This window comes from Engystomops pustulosus, chromosome 6, assembly GCF_040894005.1.
Source record: "Engystomops pustulosus chromosome 6, aEngPut4.maternal, whole genome shotgun sequence".
Classification (NCBI taxonomy): Eukaryota; Metazoa; Chordata; class Amphibia; order Anura; family Leptodactylidae; genus Engystomops; species Engystomops pustulosus.
In genome coordinates, this window is record NC_092416.1 from 109,112,437 (window position 1) to 109,126,837 (window position 14,401).

The 14,401-nt window shown below is 41.4% G+C and overlaps 1 protein-coding gene across 23 annotated transcripts in view; it reads left to right on the plus strand.

Moving 5' to 3' along the window:
- ZMYND8 (zinc finger MYND-type containing 8) overlaps positions 1 to 14,401 on the plus strand; it is a 328,826-nt gene that overhangs the window by 283,617 nt on the left and 30,808 nt on the right. For 21 of the 23 annotated variants that reach the window (XM_072110572.1, XM_072110565.1, XM_072110555.1 and 18 more), the window contains one exon: positions 13,104 to 14,014. The exons of 1 other annotated variant lie outside the window; for it this stretch is intronic. In XM_072110572.1, coding sequence (XP_071966673.1) covers positions 13,104 to 13,205 — 102 coding nt within the window. In that variant the 3' untranslated portion in view covers positions 13,206 to 14,014. Of the gene's footprint in view, positions 1 to 8,992; positions 9,159 to 13,103; positions 14,015 to 14,401 lie in introns of those variants that run through there. One more of the 23 variants, XR_011847695.1, reaches the window with a different exon arrangement.

The following is a 14,401-nucleotide window of genomic DNA, read 5'->3' on the forward strand; positions in this document are numbered from 1 at the left end:
TATACAAAGTCTACTGCATCAGGTTTTATATTGTCAATTTGCATATACTCCAGAATGTTCTAAAGAGTGATCAGCTTAACAGAAATGAATTGCAAAGTCAATTTTTGCCTAGAAAATTAACTTTTTCCCCCAAAACACATTTAAACTTCATTGCAGACCTGCCTTAAAATGAGAAGTTAACATCATTTCAGTGATTGCTCCATTAGCACAGGTGTGGGTGTTGAGGTCAGGGCTGGAGATTAATCTGTCATGATTAAGTAAGAATCACTCCAATGGACACTTTAAAAGGAGGCTGTGCTTGGCATCATTGTTTCTCTTCTGTTAACCCCTTAACGCTCTGCGCCGTAGCTCTACGGCGCAGAGGTATAAGGGATGTATGAAGAGGGCTCACGGGCTGAGTCCTCTTCATACAAAGGTGGGGGTTTTTGCATAATGCATAAAACCCCCACCGCTAATAACCGCGGTCGGTGCTAGCACCGATCGCGGCTATTAACCCCCCCGTTGCCGCCGGCAAAGTCGCCGGCGGCATTTAAAAGACGGCGGCGCGCGGGCACCGCCATCTTTTTTTCGATCGCCACGCCCCCGAACGTCATCGGGGGGCGGCGATCGGTTGCCATGGTAGCCTCGTGTCTTCTTTTGACGAGCCAGTGGCTCATTGTAATGAATGTGCTGCAAAAATGCCATATATTGCAATACAGAAGTATTGCAGTATATGGTAGCAGCGATCTGACCATCTAGGGTTAATGTACCCTAGATGGTCTAAAAGATAGTGAAAAAAAAAAAAGTTTAAAAAATAAAAAAATTAATAAAATATTAAAAGTTCAAATCACCCCCCTTTCCCTAGAACGGATATAAAACATAATAAAATGAAAAAGTTATGGATTTTTGAAGTTGGAGAGCGAGAAATGAGCTGAAAAACCCTCCGTCCTTAAGGGGTTAAGCATGGTTATCTCTAATGAAACACGTGCAGTCATCATTGCACTGCACAAAACTGACCTAACAGGGAAGAGTATCGCAGCTAGAAAGATTGCACCTCAGTCAACAATGTATCGCATAATCAAGGAATTCAAGGAGAGAGGTTCCATTGTTGCCAAAAAGGCTCCAGGGCGCCCGAGAAGGACCAGCAAGCGCCAGGACCGTCTCTTAAGAGTGTTTCAGCTTCGGGATTGGCTTACCAGCAGTGCAGAGCTTGCTCAGGAATGGCAGCAGGCAGGTGTGAGTACATCTGCACGCACTGTTAGGCGGAGACTCTTGGAGCAAGCCCTGGTGTCAAGGAGGACAGCAAAGAAGCCACTTCTCTCCAGAAAAAACATCAGGGACAGACTGATATTCTGTAAAAGGTACAGGGAGTGGACTGCTGAGGACTGGGGTAATTCTCTGATGAATTCATTTTCCGATTGTTTGGATCATCTGGAAAACAGCTTGTTCAGAGAAGTCAAGGTGAGCGATACCACCAGTCTTGTCTCATGCCAACTTTAAAGCATCCTGCAACCATTCATGTGTGGGGTTGCTTTTCAGCCAAGGGAATCGGCTCTCCCACAGTCTTGCCTAAAAACACATCCTTGAATAAAGAATGGTACCAGAAGAACAAGAACAACTTCTCCCAACCGACCAAGAGCAGTTTGCTTATCAACAATGCCTTTTCCAGCATGATGGAGCACCTGAAGAAGAAGGGTCAACACTGCAAATATTGACTTGCTGCATTAACTCATTCTAACTGTCAATAAAAGCTTTTGTTTATAATATGATTGCACATGTATTTCTGTATGTGATAAAAACATCTAACAAACGCACATAAAAACCAGAGGGCAACAGATCATGTGAAAATATAATATTTGTGTCATTCTCAAAACTTTTGGCCATGACTGCGCTATACTCAACAGGAAATCATATCTACCAACTCCGTTAATCCACTTGCCTCTGCTACTTCATCCTGTTCACTCTCTTCCTTTGAGTCAGTCACAGAGGAAGAAGTATCCAGGCTCCTCTCCTCAGATCGCCCCACTCCTTGCACCAGTGACTCCATCCCCTCACATCTCGTACTTCTCATCTTACTGAAATCTTCAACCTCTCTCTCTTCTGGTGTCTATCCTTCCTCCTTTAACCCCTTCCCGACGCGTGCCGGGTCCCGGTGCATGGAGAGGGCTTGCGGGCCGAGCCCTCTCCATAGCCGGTAAGTCTTTGCTGCATATTGCGGTAACACCGGGTGTTTTCACCTCGATTGCCATCGGCAATGCTGCCGGCGGCTTCAAAGAGATGGCGCCGCCATCTTGTCGTGGATCGCCGTTCCCCGATGACGTCACGGGGAGCGGCGATCCGTCGCCATGGTAGCCTCGGGTGTTCCGAATACCTGAGGCTACTTCGTTTTAACCCATGTGCATGTAATTGTACAATTACATTGTAATGCATGGGTAGTAAAATCCACATATGCTGCCATACTGCAGTATGGCAGTATATGATAGGATGAATCAGACCACCTAGGGTTAGAGTACCCTAGGGAGTCTGAAAAATAGTAAAAGTAAAAATAAAAAGTTTAAAAAAAAAATTATAATAAAAAAACCTTTCCCTAGAACTGATATAAATATAAATAAACAGTAAAAATCATAAACACATTAGGTATCGCTGCGTCCGAAAATGCCTAATCTATCCAAATATAATAACGTTTTTTCACTGCGTTTAACCCCGTAACGGAAAATAGCGTCCAAAGTCGAAAATGGCATTTTTTTTGCCATTTTGAAAAATATAAAAAAATTCATTAAAAGTGATCAAAAGGTCGCACAGTCCCAAAAATTATAGCAATGAAAACGCCATCAAAATTTGCAAAAAAATGACACTACCCACGGCTCTGTACACCAAAGTATGAAAAAGTTATTGGCGCCAGAAGATGTCAAAATAAAAAAAAAATATTTTGTACAATAGGTTTTAATTTTTTTAAATGCATGAAAACATTATAAAACCCATACAAATTTGGCATCCACGTGATCGTACCGACCCAAAGAATAAAGTAGACATGTCATTTGGGACGCAGAGTGAAAGCTGTAAAATCCAAGCCCACAAGAAAACGTCGCGAATGTGTTTTTTCACCATTTTCACTGCATTTGGAATTTTTTTCCCGCTTCCCAGTACACGCCATGGAATATTAAATACCGTCACTTTGAAGTGCAATTTGTTACGCAGAAAATAAGCCATAACAGAGCTCTTTATGTGGAAAAATAAATAAGTTATAGATTTTTGAAGTTGGTGAGTGAAAAATGGAAGTGAAAAAACTAAAAAAGGCCAAGTCGTTAAGGGGTTAAGCATGCTGTTGTTGCCCTATCACTGAAGAAAGCTTCCCTGGACCCATTCAGTGCTGCTAAGTACTGTCCAGTCTCTAATCTCCCTTTCATTTCCAAACTCCTGGAACACCTGGTCTATTCCCAACTAAACCACTATCTCTCAGCTAAAACTGCTCTTTCTAAAGTCCTCAACAATCTTCTCACTGCTACATCCAAAGGGCACTATTCTCTCCTCGTTGTACTGGATCTTTTGGCAGTGTTTGATACTGTGGACCACCAGCTCCTCCTCAGGATGCTTTGCTCCATTGGCCTAAAGGACATTGCACTCCTTTTCTGGATCTTTCTCTTCTCTTTTTCTCACTGTCAGGGTTCCTCAGGGCTCAGTCCTAGGTCATATTTTCTTTTCCCTCTATACTCTCCCCCCTCCCCACCCCATGGGACAAACCATCAGCAGATCTGGTTTTCCGTATCCTCTTTATGCTGATGATGATATATATTTCTGCACATAACATAACCCCTGCCTTACTGCAGAAAACCAGTGAATGTTTCTCTGCCGTGTCTAAAGTCATGACCTCTCTCTTCTTGAAACTCAAAGGGCATCTACTACTAGGATGTAGACTGTATGCAAATGAGCCTGAGGCACTCAAGGCTCCATAGGCGTTAATGGATCCTGGAGCCCCTCAGGCTCATTTGCATACAGCTTTTCATCCTAGTGGTAGGTGTACTTTAATCCTTCTATAATGGAACTTCTTGTCTTTACACTGTCTACTAACTGACCTAACCCTGATCTCTCCATTTCTGTCTGTGATGTAATTATAAACCCGAGGCGCCTGGCCAGACTCTGACCACTCCTTTGTACTGTATATATCTGTTGCTCGCTCTTGACGAATGCACCTTAAAAATATTTCTAGAATCCGACCTTTTCTTACACTCGACACCTCTAATTTGGTGCGCTGATTCACTCTTTTCTAGACTACTGTAACTCTCTACTAATCGGTCTTCCATTTACTAAACTCTCCCCTCTACAATCCATTCTCAATGCAGCAGCCAGGCTTGTCTTTCTCAAGAAAAGCAGACCCCATATGTTTATGACAAAGGATCCCAATGATCCAAATTAAGCAGCACTTAAAGAGGGGTTAAAGAGGAATAAATGACTAAAACTTAGCTTTTAATCAGATCATCACGTAAAACCATATATACAAAGTGAAAAAAAGGCAAAAATGGAGTGAATTACCTAGCGGAAGTGTACAATCTAGGATTATTCATAAAGCGTGGACATCTGGTGGGACAACATGCCATCCCCTTAACTCCCGCCCCTTACAAGGGCAGTCCACAGCTGTCCTTATCTCAAATAAGCATGCCCTCATTTTGCCTATGGGCCTGAATGACCAACTTATTTTTACACCCTTTCTCTAATGGGGAGGTTGTCAGGCTCTTCTTCCCCCAGACATACACCCTGGGGTGGACAAATGGTGTTTTGGATTAATTCAATTAATTCAAAAATTAATATATATACACTGTAGTTATTGAGCAACGGTTACAGGGTAGAGTTAATGTAGGTATGCATGTATTATGATCGCACCAAATGTCTTTATGGGGTGCAGATCAATTAATTAATAAGATGTCCTTTATATTGGTTCCTGCAATGCAAGTATGGATATGTCACCACGACTGATTAGTATTTCTATTATAGAATCCATAATTCGAGCCCCATAATATACCCGTGGTTTCTAATTTTGTTTGCGCAGAAGGTGGTGGGTCCATAGGCGCCTCTATAGGGACGCATCTTTAACATCCTCCACTTTGAATTCATGCGCACATTACTAACAATGGGGTCCTCTGCAGTGTGCTACAACTTGGCTTTTTACAATATTTCACAACATCATGTGTTACAACATTATGTGACGATAAGATGTCTTATTTTTCTACCCACGTGTGCACTGCAGCGTATGTGATTTATTACATTGATCGCCCCTCTTTATAGACTCTGATCTAACATTAGGGAACTATACATAGCTTAGTCATGGCTGTTCAAAGCCTTGAGCCTGCCTTTTACCTGCCAGAGTACACTGCAATATCCCTTAGTAGTAGAAGGGCCCATAGGGGGTTGGGCACACAAGCGTCTCTATGGAGACGCGTTCACGCGATCTTCTTCGCTGTATCCGCGCATGCGCACTCCTCCCCTGGATCGATCCTGGTTGTTTACACCGCGGTCCGATGCATCGTGTAGAGCGGACCGCCTCAGGCCAATAGGATCTTTCTCTAGGGAAGGTGTGCCCAATGACAGACTACAGAAGGCGGGGTCTTAGATTTAAAGAGGTGGAAGTGCCTTCTTTCTGGTGCGAATTGCCAGCCAGCCTGCACATCGGGTCTCCAAGTCCACCACCAGGACTGGAAACGAGCAGGGTTTTATTTATCCACGACTTCAGCTGACAGCTTCCTCTATATCCGCATGCCATTATCCAAAATCCAAGACAAGGAAGCAGCACTCCGTGAAAACTAGTGTTTTATTTCACCAGTGGGAAGAGTACAATGTTTCATCTATCTCAATGTAGCCATTTTCAAGTATAGTGTGTGAACATTCAAGGCGGGTTTATATCCCCCGCAGGATGTGACATCATCAAAAGGAGAATCTGTGGAAAGAATCATGTGCGATTTAAAACCATATATAACAATCTTAAAACCTATGTTAATACATCAGGTGCTGTGTTGATACAAAAAAGTGTCATAGTACCTGTCAATCAACCCAGGGCGCCGTCACACCAATGTTTGTCAACAAACCCACAGCGCATGTTAATGTTGTTGCTAAGCAACCCAGTTAGAGCAGGATGCCTTCTCCACAAATCATAAAATATAGCAAGGCTAGAGTATGTCTAAATGCACCACTTAACTGATTATAGGCATACCTCTGCTATGGTGGGAACAGCAACCCAAGCGGACTCACTGGGACGATGTGATCGCGTTGCGTAGCTGTGTCCAGCGTTGCCACGGTCTACCACGTCATGCAGTATCGTCACTGCCTCGGAGTTGCCTCAACCCTCGCAAGATTTCACCCGAGCACAGCGGCAGCCATCTCAGGTGTGGGCACGCGTACATGTTGCCCATAGAAAGATGGATGTGGAAGTAAGGTTGTCCAAACTGAGAAGGTTATACAGCAATCGGTAAAAACCTCTTGATTGGAGGCAGGATAGTCAGGATTCACCCAGTCGCGGTGAACTTCTGCATGTGTCGCTGTGTCCATCAGGAACATCCGTGTGCTCCGTTGTGCTTCTTAATCAAATTCTTCCAGTGTGTGTGTGTGTGTGTGTATATATATGTATATATATACACATATACATATAAAGTGGCAATCTTGTGGGTTGTGAAAGGTAAATATAAAAGAGAGAATACTGGCGTGAACCATATTCCAAGGGAAAAGGTTGTTGATAAGCGCTTGGGGTTGACTGTCATAAGCACTATGTGTAATGTGATCTGTGAATACAAAGAGAATAAAATTAATATACAGAATAAATAATTCGACTTTCTTACATCGTGGTATGAATAATCAATATCATTGGAAAGGGTCACTAGATGAAAACACTAAATCACAGTGTTCAAATTAAACTCAACATTCAACCCACCAGGGTGTATGGACTTGAGTCTATGAATCCATTTGGTTTCCCATTTTTTTTTAAACTAATTGTCTATCCCCTCCACGCCTAAGGGGTGGTACATGATCAATAATGCAAAATTTTAACTGATGTATTGAGTGGCCATATTCTACAAAATGTCGGGGAACAGATAGATCTAGTTTAGACTTCCTGATGGATGACCTATGATTGTGCAGTCAAGATATAAACTATGTGGTCAGTTCTGCAGGTCAAGTGGCGTCTGATATCATATTTACGGTCCGTAAATTCATCATGTAACTGCAGTTTTCACAGTTCATGCAGGGATAACAACCAGGTTTCAAACTGGTTGCCAGATTTGGTTTCCTATCACTAGGACCAATAGCACCCTTGACCAATTTGTCCCTCAAGTTTTTTGGTCTCCTATAAGAAAAGAGAGGGGGAACCTGAAACTCCTTAATATCATGATGATACCGAGATAAAGTAGACCAATGTCTGTAAATCAGCTTAGAGACAGACTGACTGTGTGGGCCATAGGTAGACACAAAAGGGATTCTGTCAGATTGTGTATGTTCCTTAGACCTAGGGGTTAGTAGGGAAGACTTCTCCACATTTAGGGCTTTCGTCCTATGTCTACGGACCAACTGTGCAGGGTAACTACTGGCAAGGAATTTGTCAGACAACAATTCTGCAGACCCTAATCATCTGACTATAAGGAAGAGAGTCCACAATTCGTTTAGGATGAGCACTGTCGTATCTCAACAAATTGTTGCGATCAGTGCTCTTAACAAATAAATCCGTTAGGAGTCTGTTTCCCTCAATGTACACATTGGTATCTAGAAATTGTATGTTCGTTAGAGAGTGTTACATTTTCACAGTGCTGCTCTACTCTCTTGTTGTCCGCATTCCATTAGATGCTGAATCACGCCAAGCCAGCAGTAAGGACGTCGTTATTGCATTCTACCAGGGGGCATGCTTATTTGAGATAAGGACAGCTGTGGACTGCCCTTGTAAGGGCGGGAGTTAAGGGGATTGTCATAGGGGACCGCACAGTTCCGGATGCCCTTCACACCCTGCTGAATATTTATGTGACGTCTAAATCACGGTAGGAGATGACTATGCAATTTCATGGTGGCATGTTGTCCCACCAGATGCCCATGCTTTATGAATAATCCTAGATTGTACCCTTCTACTAGGTAATTCACTCCATTGAATTCTTTCCATTTTTTCACTTTGTATATATGGTTTTACGTGATGATCTGATTAAAAGCTAAGTTTTAGGCTTGTCTTTCAGACCAAATGCTACACAGATGCCTCCACTCACCAGTCACTGCACTGGTTGCCCGTCGCCTTCCGAATTTAGTTTAAGTTAATAACCCTCACCTACAAAGCTCTTCATAAAGCTGCACCCCCCCCTACCTCTCATCTCAGTGTATCATCCAACCCGTGTTTTTCGATCTGCTAGTGGTCATAGGTTATTCTCTTCCTTAATTCGAACTTCCCATGTACGTCTCCAGGACTTTTACATAGCTGCACCAATTCTCTAGAAATGCCCTACCTCGATCTATCAGACTAATATCCAGCCTGCAATGCTTCAAACGTTCTCTTAAAACTCATTTATTTAGGCAGGCCTATCACACTCGCTAACTGCATGCAACTTTAACTCTTTATTAATCAATTCTAGGTACTTCTCCTGTTATCCGGAAAATGCTTCTCTGCAATCTCACTGACTTTAAACAATGCATTTAAGGTGGCGACTGATGGCTAGTTCAAGCAGCAGCATTTTTTATGTATTAAATTATTTTATACTGCATCCTCTTATAAAAATGGCTGGACCATTATGCAAGCTCTTATACCTCTTTTGTCACGCCCTCATCCTTATAGACTGTATGCTCTTGCGAGCAGGGCCCTCACTCCAATTCTTTCAGATGGTTACTCTGTAATGTCTTTTTTTTATTGTATGTTCCCCAGAATCTGTAAAGCCCTACAGAATTTTATGGCACTATATAAGTAAAGATTATTGTGTTCTAATGAACTCCTTAAACTTTGACGAGACGTTACCTACATTGATTGCTTAATTTGGAACTGTAATATTATATTGGTGCATAGTGTATCCTAGGGGCCTCCTCATCAGCCTATATATGACAAGTGGTGGCAGCTAAAATCACTCTGGTTGGAGGGCGGAGAGCTGTCAGAGCACTGTTCAGTGAGACCCAGCAGGCACTCATCCTGCAACTAAGTCCACTCCAGTCAGCAAGCAGCAAGGTTTCTGCCGGTGAGACATAATTAAGATAAGCCGGGGCAATGAAACTGGAGTTTGTTACTGAATGAATGGACATGGGGGTAGTCAGTCTCCAGACCCCTGTCATCCTAGGCCACACCACCCCCTCCATGGCCCTTCCTTGTGTAACATAAAATCCAGTTTTATTGCTCTGGCTTATCGGAATTATGTTTTGTCATATGTAATAATTATGTAGTGTAACATCTCTCAAATATTGTGTTTTTCTCTCGGTGCTTAATTTGTATCCATGTCTGATAAAGGGACCTGTGTGCCCTGAAAGCTTGCAACAAATATAATTTTTCTGGTCAGCCAATAAAGGTATGACTTCCTTAAGCACTTTTGTAGTTTTTACACAAAAGTATTTAACCCCTTAAGGACGCAGCCATTTTACAGCTTAAGGCTCAGTCCCATTTTTTGGATTCTGACCTGCGTCTCTTTATATGGTTATAACTTTTGAACACTTTTACTTCTCAAAGCGATTCTGAGATTGTTTTTTCCCCACATGTTGTAATTCATTTTAGTAGTAAATTTTGGCTGATAAGTTTTGCGTTTATTTACAAAAAAAGGAAAAAAATTATGAATTTTTAGAAAAATTCGCCATTTTCGAAATTCAAAATCACCGCGTTTTCAGGCAGATCGATTTACCACCTAAATAACTTGCCGAATAACATTTCCCATTTGTCTACTTTACATTTTCATAACTTTTGAAATGTTTGGATAATTTATTTTGACGTCACGCGGCCTACAAATCGAATAGCGATTTTCCGTATTTTCAGAATTGACTATTTTGGGGATAAATACTGTTTGAAATTAAATTTTACATATTTAGCATCAAAAACCCCCTATATAACCAACCCATTTTCGAATCTGCACCCCACAAACTATCAGAAACAGCATTTACAAAGATTGTTAACCCCTTGAGATCTTCATAGTAATTGAATCAAAATGGCGGTGAAATTTAGAATGGTCAAATTTTGTCGGTTATACGTTCATTTAGGCCTAAAATTTACACATTTCCAAAAGATAAAAAGAGAAAACCCACCATAACATTTGTTCTACAATTTCTCCTGAGTGCTGCGACCCCCCACATGTGGACATTACTTGTGTTATGGGGGCACAGCGAGGCGCAGAAGGGAAGGAGCACCCTGCAGCTGCCAGGATTTTAGTTTTCTCGTTGCCCCCTTTTGAAGGCTATAAAATTTTCTCTTTTCCGTTATTTGGGCCTTGTGACGGCATTTTTTTTGCGATGAGATGCTTTTTCCAGTGTTACCATTTTGGGGTTGGTATCACCTATTGTTGAAAATTTAGGAACTTTTTTTGAGGTCATGAGTAGAAAAACATCAATTCTGTACTGGATTTTTTACTTTTTTTTTTTTTTTCGTGTTCACCGTATATCCTAATAATCCTGTTATCTTTATTCTATGGGTCGATACGATTACGGGGATTCCAGACATGAATATTTTTTCTTATGTTTTACTAAATTTGCCAAATAAAACCCTAATGTGGGGAAAAATCTATCATTTTTGCATCGCCGTCTTCCAAGTGGCATAACATTGTTACGTTTTTGGCTACAGAGCTGGTTGATGGCTTGTTTTTTGCGGGACATGTTGTTCTTTGCAACAGTATCATTCTGGAGTACATATGTTTTGTTGCTCACTTTTTATTGCATTTTTAGTGGGACATAATAGGTAAAAATCATAATTTTGGGCGGGTTTTTAACGTTTTTTTTTTACGGCATTCATCATATGGGCTCAATAGTTATTTAGTTTTATTCTATGGATTGTTACGGACGCGGTGATACTATATATGTGGGGTTTGTGTTATGATTTAGACTCTTTTGAGCGTTATATGTCTCTTTATATGTTTTGGGGCTTATGGGCATTTTTAGTGATTTATAAAGGTTATTTTTTATTGAAAAACTTTTTTTTTTACATTTTTTACTTGATCCACCATGGGATATGAACAAGCAATCATTTGATTGCTTGTTCATGATAATACTCTGCAATACTGATGTATTGCAGGGTATTAGCAGTGCCAGCCTATGCAGATGCGTAGGCTGACACTTTGCCTTTAAGATGACGTCACAGACGCCATCTTAAAGGCACTGCCTTCGGGCTTCTCTGGGGTCCCGATCGGACCCCAGAGGTGCCATAGCAACGATCAGCCCCCCTGAAAACGGCGCGAGGGGGGGGCGATCGTGGGGTAAAGACCCCCGGAAGGCATGTTAAATGCCGCGGTCGCGTTGACCCCGGCATTTAACAGGTTAAACGCCCGCGATCGGAGCCCACTCCGACCGCGGGTTTTAGCCGGGGATGTCAACGGTAGATTACCGTTGAAATCCCGCGGCTAACGATGCCGGTTCGGCTGCTATGCAGCGCTGAATCGGCATCGTCTCTGCGCAGTAGCTGTACTGCGCTGAGCGCCAATAGTGGGAAGCTACACAGTACAGCTACGGCACAGAGCGCTAAGGGGTTGACAACATTACCAAGAATAATAACAAATCTTCTAACACAGTACTTCTGAACTTTTCCCAACATACATGGGATTGTGAGGAAGAGTAGGTTGATAATGGGCTGAGTGCCTGAGAGGCACACATATTTATCAGGGTTAACCATAATATGAGACACAATGGAACAATGCATAAAGGGGAATGAGAGAAATATGCAAATAAGTTTTCCAGGGTGGGACAAGGACGATGATGGCTCTTTAGGGCATTCCCCATAACATCAAGCATGACCTACAGTTAGCCTAATGACATGATGTAGGATTAATGTCAAACTAGTGAGGCAACAATCCTTTGATATAGAAATAGCACTGTTTAATAGTTTTTTATTTGTATTCTTTTTCACCATTGTGGGAAAAGTTCAGGATTCCTATTCACAGATTGCATGTTACTCTGCTGTTTATTCATATTATGAATATATTTATATTTATGGTTTCCGTATTGACTTTGTTTACAGAATTGGTCATGGTAAACATGTTATTACATGCATTATGTGATGCTTTTTTTTTGTGAACCTGTCACCCAGAAGGTCATTTTTATATAGTGACCGCTTCCAATAGACTCTGGCATGTTGATTTAAAAGATGCCTTGGTCGTGCATCTGATTAATTCCAGTGCTTTTTAAGTTTCCTTAACCTGTTGGCGCTCAACATCCGATATATCGGACGCTGAGTGCAGTGACTTAGCGCTCAGCGCCCGATATATCGGACGCTGAGCTGATGCCGGTTCAGCTCAAGATCTGAGCCGAACCGGCATCGGGACACACGGGGTGCCGGCTATAACTTAATAGCACAAACCCCAGTGGAACACCCGCAGTCGGAGTGCGCCCACCCCACAACGTTTTCAGGGGGCACCGATCATTGCTATGGCAACTCTGGGGTCCAATCTGGACCCCAGAGCTGCCTGCAGGCACTGCCAGTAAGATGGCATCTATGACGTCATCTTAAAGACACAGTGTCAGCCTATTCATGTGCATAGGCTGACACTGCTAATAACCCTGCAATACATTAGTATTGCAGAGTATTATTATGAACAAGCAATCAGATGATTGCTTGTTCATGTCCCATGGTGGAAATAATAAAAAAAAGTTATTCAATAAAAAATAAAGTAATCAATAAAAATGCCTATAATCCCCATAACATATAAAGAGACATATAACGCATATACAAAGTCTAAATCATAATACAAGCCCCACATATATAGTATCACCGCATCTGTAACAACCCGTAGAATAACAGTAAACTAGGTAATGATTAAAAAATCATTAAAAATCACTGGAATTATTCAGAGACAAGGTCATAATTGAAATCCACATGCTAGAGGCTATTGTCATCATGTGACAATCATGACCTTCCTCATGATAGGTTCTCTTCCAAAAAAATGTTGTAATACAAATTGTTGATTGCTGCAGTTGATTGTAACCTTCTGAATCTACAGACTATCCCTGTGGTTGTGAGCCCCAATGCTGGAGCGGTGGCAGTGAGAGCTGGAATTCAGTATGTGCAGACTACCATGCCAGTCCAGGTGAGAAGAGTGTAACCTGCAACAATCTTTAACAAGGCAAAAAAATTAAGGAAACACTACATTGTAAGCATCGAGACCCAGCAACTCATCCTGTATGTAAATAATATACAATCTGCGGATGTGATTAAGAGTAAAACCATCTTTTTATTTTTTATTCACTTTAACTTATGAACGTTTAAATGGAGCAGGAACGTTAAGACTTCAATTATATTAGGCACTGCTGAAATCCACCAAACTTATGGAACGAAAAGGTGTTGCTTGTATCAATATAATAATTATACAAAGACATGTTATATGATTCTAGTTGTTCTACATGCAATAATAAGTTCTTTGCAAAAAGCTGTGGAATTCAAACAAAGGTTTACCATGTTGGAACGTCCTATGAAAACAATCATAAAAGCCGGAAATGAACATGAGGAGCCATGTCTATCTGTGGACAACATTACAAGAAATGGCAACACCTTCAGTCTGTTGGAATGATGCAAGAGATTCACTTTGTATCTTATGTAAAATCAATGCTGATGTCTGTATATGAGATCCCTCTATAAATTTTCATGCCAGTGCCAATCACAATTGTACATTATTACATTGTTGAATTTCACCATTGTTTGTAATGGGCACAATGTGTCCAATAACGAATAACAAATCCAAAATTGTGACCAGATTTCACCAATCCCGGTTGAAGACAATATCTGTGGCGAATGGTTTGAAGTGTCGGACTGTCCAGAATTCCCTTGTGAAACATAATTGCTTTTAGCATATGAAAGTATTTTTTCACATTTTCTTTGTATAAAATTTGTATTAAATCCAAACATTTCCTTTTACACGCTGTTTCTGTGTTTCACGGTGTAAATATTATCACAGCCTAAATACAGCACAAGGTAACTGCTGCAGCAAAAAACAAAAAGTACATTACAGTTTATACTTAAAGTGTAACCCTCATTCTAAGAAAAAAAATCTAAAAAAACATAATTCTGCTCCAGGTGTCCTGGGAATCATTCCTCTCGGTCCAAATTTAGTACCTTTTTTGGCCCATAGCAACCACGGTTTCCAGCTCTCAAAAAAACCACAATCAGCAAGATGGAGGGGCGGGACCTGCCTCCTGTCACCTCATCACAAGCGCATGCTGCTGACCAATGACACCAGAGCTATCTATCTATTATCTATTTCATATCTATCTTTTTCCTATTCATCTATCTTGTCCTATCTAT